Source organism: Tursiops truncatus, chromosome X, assembly GCF_011762595.2.
Source record: "Tursiops truncatus isolate mTurTru1 chromosome X, mTurTru1.mat.Y, whole genome shotgun sequence".
Lineage (NCBI taxonomy): Eukaryota > Metazoa > Chordata > Mammalia > Artiodactyla > Delphinidae > Tursiops > Tursiops truncatus.
Window position 1 is genome coordinate 62,663,847 of NC_047055.1, and position 16,729 is coordinate 62,680,575.

Sequence of the window (16,729 nt, forward strand, 5' to 3'; positions counted from 1 at the left end):
CTAGGCTAAGTTTATGCCAGCATAATGCAATTCTAGGCACACTGTGGTCAATGGCTGAACTCTGAGTGAGGAAATCAAATTCCTAAGAATCCAGCCCTAACCTTAAAAGGTGAACCTTCAAATCTGAATATTTCAATGTAAACAGTACATGCAGTTTAAACAGCATTTCTGGTTTCATCAGGTTCAGCTTCTATTAATTACTTTTTGGTCAGGGCTTGAGGTGGGAATATATTATGCGAGGGAAAGTAGGGAAGTAGACTGTTCACTATATGTGTGTCAATTACTAATCTACAAATCCTTTGATCACTTAAGATTTCAGTAACCAACTACTGAAAGTCGGTACTGTACTAAGAGTTAGGGGTTATATATTAAATAACGAAAGTTGCCCCAAACCTGTAGAAAACTACCTTGCATACAGATATGCAATAATACATAAAAATCCATGGTTAACATAAAATATTTTGACAGTATTTGAAGACACAATTGAAAATTATCCTATAGGAATGGGACAGATATGGCATGTGTTACACATTCAGAAGGGGAAAAAATAAAATGCTTCATGTCTGACAGCAAATTCTTCCTGAAAATTTATCAGAATCAGGGGACGTTTAGAGAGCTGCTCTTTCTCTATAACAATATGAGCCCTGCCCTCCGGACTTCTAAGTTAACAGCATTTTCATCTGGTACAAAAATCATTTTAAAGAGAAACAAGTGACAACGAAGTAGGGACTCCTTTTCTTTCTCAGTCACGAGATCCTTTAGCGGCTAGCCTCCTTTCGGTGGAAGAGAGACAAAAAAATCAAAGCCTCCTCGGTGCCGGGAGGGAATCGAAGAAAGCAGCTGAATCGGCTCCTCACATGTTCCTCACGACCACGCCAGAGGGAAAGGTCCTCGATAGGAAAGGGCCCGACTGCCCTCACAGGAAGGGTAACCACTCTGGAACTCGCTGAAGGGAACGTCACCACTGAGTTCTACGGTAGCTGCCAGAGAGTCTGCCATCAGTTAGCACCTCCCCTTCCTTCCGGGAGCGGTAGCTAGGTAACTGTCGGCTGTATTGGAGAGCTGAGGACTGGAGGATGCGTTAGTGCCTCTGGCGGTGAACAACGAGCGCTGCAGGTCCCTCTCACAGTTTTTACCCTCCCCTCTCCCCACCCCCTTTGCCCCCGCCCACCCCTCCGCCACTTCGGCTCCTCCCTCCTCTTCTCTCTCTCCCTCTCCTTCCTCCTCCGCCTCCTCAGCTCTTGGGCTAGAATATCTATGGGTCGAAACGTGATGCGATGAATCCGAGAGAGACCGAAACTGGGACGAGGAGTGCGGCGGAAGCGGCGGGACTCCTGGGCATGGGGGCTTCACCACAATAGAGGCAGCATCCCCACCCGCCCCCGCCAGCCCCTCTGGAGCAAATCCCCCAAACCCCCTCGGGAAAAGGATGGCGGCGGCACCTACCCAGATCGAAGCCGGTGGGTAGCTGTGTCCTGGGGCTAAGAGGATGGGAGCTTAGCGCGACGGCTGTCAGTTTCTTTTGAAAAAGCTTCTGTTTTTTCTTCTTTGCCTCCCTCTCAACCTCTTTCCCCCCCTCTTCCTCAGAGCTGTATTACCTGATCGCTAGATTCTTGCAGTCCGGACCCTGCAACAAATCCGCTCAGGTGAGAAGGGGAAGGAGATCTGGGAGTCTTGGGGAATGGTCCCAGTGGGGAAACCGAGGCAGCTGGGTGTGTGGTTCCGCTGTGGGTGAGGAAAAGGCCGGCCTTGAGTAGCGCTGCCGTCAGCGGCTGGGTTCAGTTTGGGGAGGGAGGAATGGGTTGGTGGCCCGAGCTGCCCTCATATCCGTGTTTCCCTTTTGCTCAGGTGCTAGTGCAGGAGCTCGAGGAGCATCAGGTACGCAGCCCCTTCGGGAAGAGGTGGGGACGGTTGGGGTGAGACTGGAGGAAGGGCAAGTAAGGGGCGGAGGGCTAGGACCGGGAGGAAGGCTTGGAACTGGGCACTCATAGCTGTTGTCACAGTGGTGAACCGGCTTCTTCCCTCAAAAGGGGCGGATATCGCTGGGGTCTTAACTCGCCCCCTCTTTATGCCTGTGGGAGGTGTTTTTTCAGGATTTCCTCCTCCTCGGCCTCCTTTCCCCCACACTCGTCTAGCTCTGAGACAACAGCTATCAGGCCAACAGCAATAAAGACGCCAAAGGGTCGAGGACCCGGACCCAAACTGGGTTGGGTTGATGCGGAGCAGAGGCTTGGCCTTTATCGTTGCCCCCTCCCCCCTTTCTTTTCGCCGGCCCCCAGCTTATTCCGCGCCGCTTAGACTGGGAGGGGAGAGAGCACCGAAGAAGCTTCGAGGATCTGGTGAGTAAAGTTTTCATTTCAACTTAACCCAACTCTTTCTCCACTCCCTCCCCACCTTGTTCCCCCAACCCGCCCCCGACCCTTCAACCTACGCGGCTCTGGAGCTCAGTGCTGAGCCGAAGAACTGTCCCTTCCCCCCTCCCGGCGAGTCGGAGAAAGGGTACCTTGCCCTCCCCTTGGCCTCGTTTGTTTCCACCTGAAAACTTTGAAGAATGTGAACTGGTTATCAGAGATGCCGTACTGTAGATTATGAATATGTTACAAACATCGGGAAAGGCCCATTGTAGGGGTAAAAGGGAGAGAAACCAGGGGGTTATCTTGGGGCACGTACCAAGGACTGACGCTGGCCAATGACAGCGTTGGTAACAGCCTGGAGTTCCGGATTAGTGGAAGAAAACTGCTTTCTGGTTGGTCCTGGCTTGAAATACGGGAACTGAGGCCAGGCTGTTTTTTTTTTTTTTTTTGGTCTGGGGGCGGCGGGCCGCACGGCAGAGGGGGTTCAGGAGGGGAGTTGACGGACCAGGGACTAGGGAAAAACGACACAATTAAAAATAATAGCATCAAGCTAATTTCAAAATTTGTCGGGGGTTAGATAATCGACTACGGAATAAAAGCATAATCGTTGTATATCTCAGATTGTAGAAAATAGCTCATCAAATCATTATTAAATCGCATTTATGCAGTTAACAATTTCACTAAATAAGAACTGTGGATTATGAGCTTTTTGAGAATTGACGAAACACGATTTTGGATTTACAAGGAAACAACAATGGTCATATTTTAAAATAGAATATACTTTAGTAAAGGACCAAAAGCATTGGATTGACTGTTGTTTGTTCAGCAAATATAATTCATAGTGTAAATGCACCTTCTGTTCGGCATTGACACACACAAAAAGGTGATTCTTTTTATTTTTGGGAGGATGTTCCCTTGTGTTAGCCACTGGCACAGTCAATTGGAAGGAAATGAAAGGAGAAAGGGGTGATGTTACTAAAATCTAAGTTCAGCTATCTTTCCTTCCAGTAAGATCCAAACAGAGGAAAATTAGACAAAGTTAAAGAAAGTTGGAGGGGTATGGTAGACTCTAAATATAAATAGAATGATTTAAAATTTGCTTTCAACAGGACAATATTTAAATTACTTTGGTGTTCATTTGATAATTTTCTTTGTATTAAATTACAAGAATGAGGCCATGCTAATTATCACCAAATCTACTGACTAATTTTTTTTAGTTTTGCAAAGCACAGAAAATGATATAATAATTGTGATAAGGATAAACTCCACCATCTGTAATATTAATGGTAAAAAATTCTCCGATGGATAAAAAATATTTTGGAAAAACTGCATGTATTACCAATTTAATTTGTAGTCAGACTTTTTGTTGGACTGAAGTTCTTTCAAAAAAAGGGCAAAAACAACAGTGCTTACCAATATGTTTTAATACTTTATGACTAATGTGGTTTTGTATACTGAGGTGTATTGACAATATTTTTGTTTATTTGTTTCTAAGTGGACCATTTTAAGCAAGTAACATTTTTTAAAAGGAAAAAGCTTTTTAAAAATTAACTTGACAGTTCCAAAAAGTAAATGAGCACCAAAATGATTAAAAATAGTCTCCTAACCACACACACACACACACACACACACACACACACACAGAAAAACAAAAAAAACAAAGTCCAGTTTACTAGACTTCCTTTCCTTATATTGTAAAGGCATATTTTCATGTAATTGTAATCAATGTCCACTTTATGCTTTATATTTTCTTATGTAACACTTTTACGTATACTTATCTATATTTGAGTAGTCATTGTTATTTTAATGGCAAGGAAAGATTCGGTTGTTTTTAAGTTGCTGTGATTAGAACTCAATTGCCAGTTGAACATTTGGGTTACTTCCAGTTTTTCACTAATATCTGCATAGTTAAGTAGTCTTTCTGCTTTTTTCCTTTTTTTTCTTTTCTTTTCTTTTTCAGTTGTTTTTCTGGGCTATATTTCTGAAGTGGAGTTATCAGGTCAAGGGACTCATCCATTTTATAGCTTTTGTTATATATTATAAAATTGCTCTCCAGAAGATTGTCCTAATTTATAATGTAACCATCTAGATACTTAGAATGAATTTTTAAAATATTTAAAAATCTTTTGGTGGTTTTAATAGGTGAAAATAGTCCTCAATTGACTTAATTGGTTCTTTTCTCCATTATTAGTGAGGCTTAAACTTTAACAAATTATTTTTTAATTGTCATTAATCCATTTGTATATCCCTACATATACTTGATTTTCACCTTTATCTTTTTAATTTATTGTTTTTATAATTACTTATACATTTTTAATTTTTATATACACAGAATTTCTTCTATTGTTTGACTGTTATCTATGGTTTAGTGTTACCTTTTTTGTTTTTAATTTACTTTTTGTATTGTACACATAGGTTTTTATTTTTCCACACCAGGGTCCAATTTTTGTAGGGATATTACATTTTGATAATATGGTCTTATTTTTAGTCATATGTCTGTTCTCTACCTATAGATTTCTTTGTAAGGGAAGATGAGGCAGGGCTGAGAATTGAACAGAAGGGAAAGAAGTGGCTGAGAACTGAGTGTGCAGTGTTTGATTGCTAGATTCATCAGTCGTACTGTTGATAAAAATTATTTCAAATCTGGCTTGAGATTTTGAGTGGCTTCATTGTAGGAGAGATGTAGGTTCATTTTGTTTTGTTTTGTTGTGTTGGCCACACCAAGGGACATGCAGGGTCTTAGTTCCCCACCAGGGATTGAACCTGTGCCCCTGCAGTGGAAGCACAGAGTCCTAACCACTGGACCACCAGGGAAGTCCCGGGGTAGTATTTTTTAAAGTGCTGTTAGAACAATGGATTTATACAGTGTGATCTTTGATTTAGCTACATGTTTTGGATTTAAATTTAGGGCAAAGTATTAATTAGTATAATTTTATAGCAGCACTTCAAACTGAAGATGTACTGGGATATAAAAAGGAAAGAAGACAAATGCATAATGAAGAGGTGAAGGACTATAAACAAGGATATCAAAATACTGAATTGAAGTTGCATAGTCATGTATACTACATACTTGAAACAAAAATCCTGCCTTTCTGTCCATATGTATATTTTCATTTGAATTGTCTATACTGCTTAACTTGATTTATCCAGAAGAATATTAAGATAATAAGTTAGATTTCTTCAACACTTCATTACTACTGTTACTATTGCATAGCCTAGGAATCCCTATTTTTTCTTTCTTAAATCTGATTTAGTGTTTTACTTATAATTTGGAACACATGGGAAGGTGCTTTTTTGTTAAAGCTGCTTGCAGTCAAGTATTGACATGTCAAGATCTGAAATGCCTTTAAAAAATGAGTCTGAACATGAAATGTTTGTCAGTTTATGTTGAACTGTAACGTTTTTGATTATGACATTCAAAAAAATTCTAAATTAATTTTCAGAATTTTGTAATGATACAGGGAGAGAATTGAAGTCAGGGTGATTGTTTTTGAAGTTTGATCTGAGTATTTTTCTTTATTTCTGCTTGACTGTTATTTACAGCATAATAGAATTAGATTTGCTTCTTACATCTTAAGGTAGATAATATAAATAAATACAGATGTCCTTTCATTTGTGGTGACCCTGTTGAATTGTTGACTATTTTATTGCTTCCTCCTTGGAGCTTTATTGGGGATGACAAACAGAGCAGTGAGGGGCGTGTGTGTGTGTGTGTGTGTGTGTGTAAACAAATGAACAGTTTTTGTAAATATACAAATTTTATATATTGGAATGGTGAGTTGGAAACATTTTTTAAAGGCATGCTTTAAGATTTTTGAATCACTGTATGGGTACTCCTATCATAAGACTGAACCAAAGACATAATTATCTTTAGGTGTGGTATATATTTTTACATTTATTCAGCATTTTTCATCTGTAGAATTGAAAGTACCAATTAGTGCTTACATTTGGAGTGACATAGATTTTATTACCTTCATTTTATATTCAAAAGACTTGAAGTAGTTTTCTGCTATTTAAAAAACTTTTATCAAGATCGTATGTTCACTGCTGTCTTTAGAAATAGTACATCTATGGTGATATATGTCATTATAAGAATTTACATCTGCATTTAACATATTTGAGTTTAAAAATGTTTTCACATTATCTCATTTGATCCTCACCAACTGCTTTAAAACACTGTATTTGAATTCCAGACATACCTGCATTTTTTTCTTACCTTACCCAGCTCTTGTTCTCTAGTTACTAGTAATAGCTTAAATTGTCTATTAGAACTGTAGAATGATTTTGAGTGCTGGTAGCATGGTATTGCATCTCTAAGTGTGGAAGCAATTTAAGCATGTGTGATTTATTAACTGTTATGTGGACACACAGCCATAGTTAGGAGGAACGGAATGCATCATGGGAAACCAAAAAGCATGTGCTGCTTGACTCCCGTGTGGATATAATGCTAACTGATAGGTATTATGGCAGGCAGCAGTCAATGTCTGTAAACTGGTATTCCTCACTACTGATTGGCTTGAGCCACATGTACGCTCTTGCTTTCTATAACATGTTTGTTTTACCTATTCATCTGGATTGATCACTGGCTTTTTTTTTCCACACTTGGGCTCTAGAAACATACTTTCAATGATTAAAATCCTTTTGGAGATATAGCATCAGTCCTAGGAAAACTGGTATCTCAGTACAAATAAGATGGTATTAAGGAAGCGAAGAGAGCTGCTGTTAAAGAGTAAGAATTTGGATTGGGTGAATGTTTCTTATAAAATTTTGTCCAGAAAGCACCTTTATGACATTTGAATATTAGTTTAGTTTGTGTGTTTCTGTTGAAGTTCTACTGATGTTGGTTATTGACTGATTAATAATTTTTTTATAGGGAGCAAAATAGTAATTTAAAGTCAACTTAGTGTTTGTGTCATATTTTAGAGATGCCTTTGTTTGACATTTCTCAAATAGGATTTTGTGGGTAGTAGAAAAGGCCATAAGATTTAGTCCAGGAGATAGTCATTACTCGTTGAACTACCCTGGGCAAGTTACTTAACCTCTCAGAGATTCAGTTTCCTCATTTATAAAATAAAAACCCCTACCTGTTTTGCAAGGTTGTTGTGTGGACCAAATGAGTTAAATATGAAAGAATGCAAATGAGTGCAAATGAGTTGGTTACTACATTTTAAATATAGGACAGAGAGTTTGAATGGTTAGCATTAAAATCTGAAGAACTATGACCCCAGAATTTATGTTTTCTTGGGTAATTGGCTAATTATCACCACCCAATTTTCCTAATATTTTTTATAAGGTAAGGGACATATAAAATAGTACCATTAAAGCATTTAAGGCTTCCCTGGTGGCACAGTGGTTGAGAGTCCGCCTGCCGATGCAGGGGATCCAGGTTCGTGCCCCGGTCCAGGAAGATCCCACATGCCGCGGAGCAGCTAGGCCCGTGAGCCATGGCCGCTGAGCCTGCATGTCTGGAGCCTGTGCTCCGCAGCGGGAGAGGCCACAACAGTGAGAGGCCCGCGTACCACAAAAAAAAAAAAAAAAGAAAGAAAGAAAGAAAAAAAAAGCACTTAAAAAATGTCAGAATTGAGCCCAAAATGAGTGTCTTTGAAGTGCATCTGTGTTAAGCAAGGAATGATCACTAGGTGAAAAGATATTTAGTGTTATTTGCATTTTTATGTATTACAGAAAAGTAATTCAATATGATACTGGTATAGTATTAACTCATTTTTAAGAAGTGGGAGGTATGTTTTTCCCATGTCTTGTTGCAGGGATCCTCAACCCTTCTGACTGATCTCTTCTTATCCTAATCTTATTTTCTATACATTATTGACAATTTATTTCTTGTATTTTAAATTACCTTGTTGAAGATGTTTTCTTATGCCTTTTAGTATCTACCATGGTGCTTTATAATTAGCTGGTTCTTAGTTATTACTTGTTCAATTTTCTTAACTTTTTTAGAAGTGTTTTCTTTTTTTCTTTTTTTTAATAAGTCATGGATGTTTGTAGCTTTTTAAAATTAATTAATTAATTAATTTTTTGGCTGTGTTGGGTCTTTGTTTCTGTGCGAGGGCTTTCTATAGTTGCGGCAAGCGGGGGCCACTCTTCATCACCGTACGTGGGTCTCTTACTATCGTGGCCTCTCTTGTTGCGGAGCCCACGCTCCAGACGTGCAGGCTCAGTAGTTGTGGCTCCCGGGCCTACTTGCCCCGCGGCATGTGGGATCTTCCCAGACCAGGTCTGGAACCCGTGTCCCCTGCATTGGCAGGCAGATTCTCAACCACTGTGCTACCAGGGAAGCCCTTAGAAGTGTTTTCATGATATATATTTTTTAGGCTTACTAATCTGCTAGCTAGTATGGAGTTCTTTTTATTGGGCCTTTCTCTACTGAGAAACTTCTAGACTGTGGGTGGGTCCCTTGTTCTTGTCTTGATATCATCTGACCTCAGGGTTATAGTACTTTTAGTGCTTTCTTGAGGCAGTATTAACCAGAGAATACTTGAGCCCTAGGTGGATTGCTCTGCCTGTCTCATTCCTGAGGAAGTCTTAAAACTAATAAAAATAAAAATAAATGCTATGAACAATGATTAATTTTTTCAAAAGAAAATGATAGGAAGTCTTAACACTTTGTGGCCCACCCTGTTAACCAGTGGTATTACTACAATGGAAAGGCCTGTTTTCTTTCCTTTGCTTCCCAGTTTTTCATTTCTCCTCCTTCAAATTCAGCAAACATTAAAACTCAAATTTTAAATTATAAAGATAATATTGGATTATTGCAGGCATTTATATTTTACTGAACAGTATCAAGCAGAAAATAAACTATTAGATTTTTATGTTTTCTTTCATCTTTTTTGTACAAGTATGGGCATTTTTTTCTTTCAAAATCAGATACTCTGGATAGAGTTTTTTATTTTTATTTTTTTTAACTTAATGTTGTGTAGGAGCATCTTAAACATTGAGGAGATATATGTACTAGTCACTGTGCAAAGTGTGTTTACTGGATGGGGGTTCCTTTCTCTTTGCCTGGAATGCCTTCCCTTCCTTTTGTCTGCCTTGTTAACTTTCACTTAGAATTCAGGTGTGAAATTGGACAAGAACCCCTACCCCCAGGCTAAATTAGGTACTGTACTTTGCTTCATTAGCTCTCTGTACTAAACCTCTGGGCGCTTGTAGATTTGATTTGTTTCTAGCTACTAGTTTGTTTCCCCCACTGGGATTATGGATTTTTTTAGGGCAGCAGTTTAATCTTTCCATTATATCCCTATACTTCAAATGTCTGAATGAATGAATGCATGAGTGAATGATTTTGTTTTTGTTTTACAAATAGTATGAGGTGGTTATCATTACTCCCTGTTTTGCAGTTGAGGAAGCTCAGGCTCAGAGAGACTGAATAACTTTGCAGGTCATATAAGTAGGATCCTGGGGATGCTGGAAAAATTCAAATCTAAGTCTTTTCCACAGTATCATACTGCCAGAAGGAGTAACAGCTAGTAAATTTTAGAGCCTGAGTAATCCAGGCTCTTAGACTTCAAAGTACTGTGCTTATCTCTACTATACTTATATTGATATATTTAAAGCCTTGCTGTATTTTTCAAAATCTGTTTTGTTTCCTGTCCCTAAATATCAAAAAGTCATGTGACTAACTTTATGGAAGTTCATTTTCTATCCCCCCCCAAAAAACCCATTTCAAATCTCAGAGAAAATGTTGCATTTTACTTCTTCAGCATATGGTCTCAGTTTCATTCTTCATTTTACCTGTGTAGTGATTTTAGTTATAAAACAAAACACACAATTCTATTTTCTTTGTTTTTTAGTTACTTGTCTGATCTTATTATTTCGAAAAGCCAAAGTAAGAATGCTATCATGGCTATCTGAAAATAGTATTTCAAATGTAGCTCTTGGTGCAGGTCTGGCCCCCTGAGATTAGGTACCTTTTGTATGTTATTCAGTGCCCAGCTGGATTCCTTCTGGTCTTCTCAGTTGTCATAATGATTCTCAAGTGTGGTGATTTCAGTTGTTAGATTTGCTCTTTAGGTCAGCCAGTGTTCCTATCAAGAAGGTTTATAATCTAGGCTTCATTTAATTTCTTTCAGTTTATCAAATTTATAGTTTTAATTTTTTCCAGTCTTTGTGTTACTTTCATGATTTTTCAGCTGCCTTAATGGGACAGTAATAGAAATAACAGTGGGCACAGAGACCCAGATTCTGGTCCATTCATTGTGACCATTGAACTTCACTCCTCTGGATCTGTTTTTCCTACTGTAAGATGTGGAATTAAGTTGATTGTATATAAGGATCCTTCCAGTTCAAAGGTTCTATAATTTAACTCCTTGGAGATATTTTACAGAATAATACAAAAGTTTGTATTATGCTCTTGAACTTTGTTTTTAGAGAGTGCCTTTCTTCTTCAGATCTCAAAGTGCTTGTTGTGTTACTTCTTGGCCATTATATTCCAGAAAGAAATTTGGCTAAATAACTGCAATTAGACTATTTTGAGTTTTAATCAAAAAGAGTGGCTTTTAATAAGCCACAAATTTCATAGAATATTTTAATACATATCTTCAATATTACATTTTATGATATATTACATTATATTCACATGTAATTCTAATACAGAATTTTTTTAAAACTTAGAAATGTAATTACTGAGGGTGGATAAGAGTTCTTATGCCTAAAAAGATCACCTTTAAGAAATTCCAGCTTTGGGGACTTCCCTGGTGGTCCAGTGGCTAAGACTCTGCACTCCCAATGCAAGGGGCCCGGTTTGATCCCCAGTCAGGGAAGTAGATCCCACATGCCCCAACTAAGAGTTCGAATGCCACAACTAAAGATCCCACATGCCACAACTAAGACCAGGCACAGCCAAATAAATAAATAAATAAATACCTATTTTTAAAAAAAATTTTAAAAAAAGGAATTCCAGCTTTAGGCAAAGCAAATGGATTGAAGTAAATGTTTAATACCACTTATAAGTCCTGAAGTTTGATTTAGAAGAAACTATCATTGCAAGAACTGTGCTGATATAGTCTGGAAGCCTGTAAATATTGTTTAAAGGAAAAGAGCACGTTCAAACTCAAAAGTATTGTTATTGCCATTGTGTTGATAGAATCTCTGTTTCTCTTGTGCTGTTTTACAATCAAATTTTTATTGATTTTAGAGGAATGGATTTTTGAATGGGACTGCCTAGAAATTGAGCAATTTTCTGTTGCATAGGGTGAAAAGCAAACTTGTAAACTTTAATAGTTTATAATACAAATTTTCAAGGGGGAGAATGTGAGAGTAGATGAGCCTTGTTTTAGTTGCTTAATTAATGATTCTGTGTTTTTAAATGATTACTGAGGAATAGATAAAACATTTATATAACTAGCTGAAAATGAAGCATCATTGTTTTTATAAAATGAAGTAGCCAGGAGGCCTAAGGTTTCAGTTTAAGGTATAATTCTGACAGGTTTCTTTAAGAGGGTAATACTAAAAATTCATATCAGAGAACTCCCGTTTTCTGGATTATATGTTACTGTATATATATTGCAAGTTGGTGGGTAGATTTGTGTAACAAGTGAATAACTCTTGAGATGGTAATGAAATGAGGAAAAGAAAATTGATAAAAAAGAAAATGCCACTAAAGACAACAACTACCATTGTGTGTAAAGCCTTATAACATTTACTTGGTGAAAAGGTAATGACTGATATCAGAAGCCCAGTTTATACAAGACAGTGTTGTGGGAAAAAAGGCATAAAATATTATAGATGTTAATATGCAGTATGTTAAGGCTTTTTTCTTTGAGATATATGTTTTTAGGAGTACTAACTATATTTGCACGTAGGCCTATTTAGGAATGCCCTATTGTGGAGAGAATGAATTACAAACTAGGATTTTAGGACATCAGTGTCTCTAAGTAACAAAAAAAAAAGTTTTTAGATTGAATCATCACGTACTTTGACTTTAATATTACCTGTATATTTTAGTTCTATGTAGTTACTTGCTTGGAAAACAAAACTAGACATGTGTGAAATAACTGAAAGAATTTGCTTGATCCTTTGTCCCAATCCAGAAGCTAAACCTTGTAGATGCAAATAATCAGGTTAAGTTGCCATTCTTCTTCTTCTTTTTTTATCTTAGTTCCCTGACCAGAGGTCGAACCCGTGCCCCCTGCAGTGGAAGCATGGAGTCTTAATCACTGTGCCAGGGAAGTCCCATAAGTTGCCATTCTTCCTGACCATCATGACAGTTGCCAGGCCCCAGTGATTTTGGTAGATTAAAATTTGTTTCTTCAGGGACTTACAAAAGATAATTGGCAGGAAATAATTTTAAAAAATCACAATAGAATCATTTATTCCCAGATTCCTAAATACATGTTGGATTGTAGTTCTTTGACCTGTGTTTCCTAAGAAAACAAAAAAGGCACCCTGATAGGAGAAAGATTTTTCCTCTGTGAGTTCATATGATATTACTTATAGGTAGACTTTGGTTTTTATTCATTCATTGATTCAGTGAACCAGTATTTATCAAGAACACACATAATCTCTTCTGGTGATCATTAGGGATGATTTACAAAATTATTCCTTTGAGTTATATTGTTTTTGACTTGGAAGTAATATATTGATATGCATCCTATGTGATGGTAGGTATATATATGTATATATATATATATATATATATTTATCTCTGTAGCACTTATAAAAATTGGCATTGTAACTGTAAGTAGATTTTAGGGCCTTTTGTCAAGATGAGAATGTAGATGTTCTTTTTATCTAAGGATTTTTAATGTTCTAGTTTACTCTTTACTGTTTTAATAATTAGGTATTTATGAAACACATCAGTAACTTTAACATTAGCTTAGATAAAAAATGAAAACCAGTTTTGTTGTTTTATTGTCTCATTCCTATCTACATTAGTTAATCATCTTCAGAAATTTACTTGTGTTTTAAAGATGAGTTAATGTTAAAATAAATAAATAAAGCACTTGGAGGAAAAAAATGAGTTAATGTTGCAATGAATTTTGAGTACATAGCTTGTTTAGAACATGGTATTTAAAATAATCATTAATTTGATACTCTTTTGAAAACCAATTAACTTTTTTAGGAGAAAGAGTTCTGCTTTAATTAAGCAAATGTGTCCTGTTAATCCTAAAGGGACTTAAGTGAGAGTTTGGTGCAAGTATTACCTTTTGTTTGCATTCTTATCATTTATATAGAATCTAGGTTCTCTGATTCTTGATCACTGCTGATCAAGTACTAGTAGAGTTTACCCATCATCTTTGTACTTTGATTTTTAGGCATGATCCTTTTTGCTGTTTTGTAATGCTTATTGCATTAGATTAACAGCTAAGCAAATGATTTAATCAAGGCACGAAAAAGTAAGTTAAACTGCCATGTCATTTATGTGTTATCACTTGTTTAAATGATGCTTAATTTTTGTAGCTGTTTCTTAAATTTGGTTGAAGTATTAAATATTTAAAATGTTATTTTCCTTGTGTGTTTTAAAATTGTACTTTTTTCCATGATGGAACAGTTTGGTAATGGACTAGATTAATGTTTTTAAACCAAATTTGTTTTCCTGTATTTTACTTATGCTTTTTAGGTGGCAGCCAATGCACACATTCCTCCAGACTACCTCCTTAAAATTTGTGAGCGGATTGGTCCCTTACTAGATAAGGAGATCCCTCAGAGTGTTCCTGGGGTACAGACATTACTAGGTGTTGGTCGGCAGTCTCTGTTACGGGATGCCAAAGGTAAGATTTTTACAGTTTTTAGAGGAAGGAGTCGAGAGTAGTGTGTTTTTATGTTAATTAAATGTTCCCATGCTTTTCTAAATACTAATTTTCTTTTAGTTTTTCTTATCTTGCCAATCTTGTTTTTATTTTCCTAGTGTACAAGTAAATTTTTAGAGGCCTAAATGGAGCCCTTTTCTGTAAAACAGTGAATACTATAGAGGTAAAGACTATAAAATCTCTTTGTAATCCTGTGGAATAGAAATCTCAAAAGATTGCTGCTCTGATTAGTACAGTATAAATACATAAAATATTCTTTCATTACATTTTGATGTTCTTAATCTTTGAGTCTTGATATCATCCTAATCACATTGGGTATTTCATAACAGGTAAATGAAAATTATGATATATAACTATGTTTATAATTAAAAATATTAAAAAAAAATCAATCCATCATCGTTCAGTAACAGTTTCTCTACTCCACTATTTTTCAGTCTTTTACAGATTTCTCCCAAAGTTTTACACGGAACCCCCATATGTAAATTATATAGATAGAATTTTCTGAATGTAAAAATGTGAAATTAGGCATTTAGGATGCCTTAGTGAATTAAATACTTCAGATCTAGCAACCAATTTATTTCTATGTTTTGTTTTTTTAGCATAATGTTTTAAAAATCCTAATTTACAAATATAAATAGTTACATAAATGATGTCAGTTTTTAAATATCTTAATTTAAGGAAATTCTTTAATTCAGTTAATTTGAAACCTTTCAAGAGAGTAGTAGAATATTTTTGTTTCAAAGTTGAATTATTAGGAATATTTTGTATTTGCTTGAATTTTTTGACATAAACATTAAAGATAAAAAACAACTATTTTTACTCAATTATCATCTGATATGCAGTGTTACCTGTTATGGCACAGCTGGCAGGCGCTCCATAACATTAGCATACACGAAGTATAAATGTTTCTGAATTTTACCTGGCATACTTGTGCTGTATTCATTTCCTTGCTTATACAGTTTTATATGAGCAGATGTGTATAAGCCTAAAGATCAAGAAGGGGACCAATGTAAACTTAAAACCTTATTAATCCATGACATATTTACATAAGATTCAAATATATGTATAATAAAAGCTTTGGTTCTATATCAGCATGGAAATAAAATATCCTGATGATAATATTAAGGCATTGGTGTTCACCTATCATAATATAGATTATAACACTTTTAAACATATGCATGTTATTTCTTATTGTGGTTTTAATAGTTAAAAATGTATTTCAATAAATAAAATTGAAAACAGATATTTGCCTCTAGGGTACAGTTAAAAAAAAACTGTTCTTTGCCTTGACTAACTTTTGAATCTTTCTGTATAGACTGTAAGAGTACGCTATGGAATGGCTCTGCTTTTGCAGCTCTACATAGAGGCAGACCTCCAGAACTACCTGTAAATTATGTGAAACCTCCAAATGTGGGTGAGTAATGTCCATGTGAGTTATAAACATATTCTTAATTTGTTCCTTCCTGAACTCATTATACAGCCAAAAATACGTACCAGAATTAAATTTGAAGTATAAACAAACTGCTTACATTCTTGAAGAGTTTCATGGTTGGTCCAGATTTTTTAAAGCTTTTTTTTTTTTTTTGCGGTACGGGGGCCTCTCACTGTTGTGGCCTCTTCCGTTGCAGAGCCTGTGCTCCGGACGCACAGGCTCAGCGGCCATGGCTCATGGGCCCAGCAGCTCCACGGCATGTGGGATCTTCCCGGACTGGGGCACGAACCCGTGTCCCCTGCATCGGCAGGCGGACTCTCAACCACTGTGCCACCAGGGAAGCCCTAAAGCATTTTTATGTAAAGCAAATATAATCATGGTTTTGTAAAAGGTAACCTTTTTTTAAAATTCATTTTCTTTCTTTCTCTTCCCCTGGCCTCTCCTCCTCCCCTTCCCCTCCTCCCCCTCCCCCTCCCTTCCTCCTCCCCTCCTCCTCCTCTCCCTTCCCCTTCCCCTCCCTCTCCTCCACTCTTCTCCTCTCCTGTCTTCCCTCCCTTTCTTTTTTTTCCTTCCTTCCTTCCTTTCTTTCTTTCTATTTTTCTCTCTTTCTTCCTTCCTTCCTTTCTTTATTCCTTTCTTCCTTTCTCTCCTTCTCTCCTTCTCTCTCTTTCTCTCCTTCTCTCTTTCTCTCTCTTTCTTTCTCCCTTTCTCCCTTTCTCCCTCTCTTTCTCTTTCCTTCCTTCCTTCCTTCCTTCCTTCCTTCCTTCCTTCCTTCCTTCCTTCCTTCCTTTCTTTCTTTCTTTCTTTCTTTCTTTCTTTCTTTCCTCTTAGCAGAAGCATTTCCTTTTTTATATATTTCAGGTGTTTTTTACCATATGGATGTCTATTTACATATTTCTGTGCTGAGCTCAAAGATTTTACAGGAACTATGTAAAGATAGATTTCAGAAGGAAGCAAAAGTACATTCTGCTTATAGCTGCTTGCCAAACTTATAATGATGTAATAAATTTTATGTCTTTATTAAAAGGAAAAAATCACCCTTCCCACTTGTAGTTTACTGAAATTCACATGTCCCATTCATATTATTCCTGGGTCATCTCTGGCCAGACCATTATGAAGAAATAATAGTAGTGGTTCCTGAGGAGATCTAGCTAACAAATCCATTTATACTAAAGTTA

At 36.8% G+C, this 16,729-nt stretch overlaps 1 protein-coding gene across 5 annotated transcripts in view; it reads left to right on the forward strand.

Annotated features, from left to right (window-relative positions):
* Window positions 1–1,229: 1,229 nt before the first annotated feature.
* BRWD3 (bromodomain and WD repeat domain containing 3) overlaps window positions 1,230–16,729 on the forward strand; it is a 124,235-nt gene continuing 108,735 nt past the window's right edge. For 3 of the 5 annotated variants that reach the window (XM_033849197.2, XM_033849196.2, XM_073799357.1), the window contains exons 1-6: window positions 1,230–1,460; window positions 1,588–1,646; window positions 1,849–1,878; window positions 2,280–2,339; window positions 13,930–14,080; window positions 15,435–15,533. In XM_033849197.2, the coding sequence (XP_033705088.1) occupies window positions 1,430–1,460; window positions 1,588–1,646; window positions 1,849–1,878; window positions 2,280–2,339; window positions 13,930–14,080; window positions 15,435–15,533 (430 nt within the window). In that variant the 5' untranslated portion in view covers window positions 1,230–1,429. The remainder of the gene's footprint in view (window positions 1,461–1,587; window positions 1,647–1,848; window positions 1,879–2,279; window positions 2,340–13,929; window positions 14,081–15,434; window positions 15,534–16,729) is intronic. The other 2 variants (XM_033849195.2, XM_073799356.1) reach the window with 2 other exon arrangements.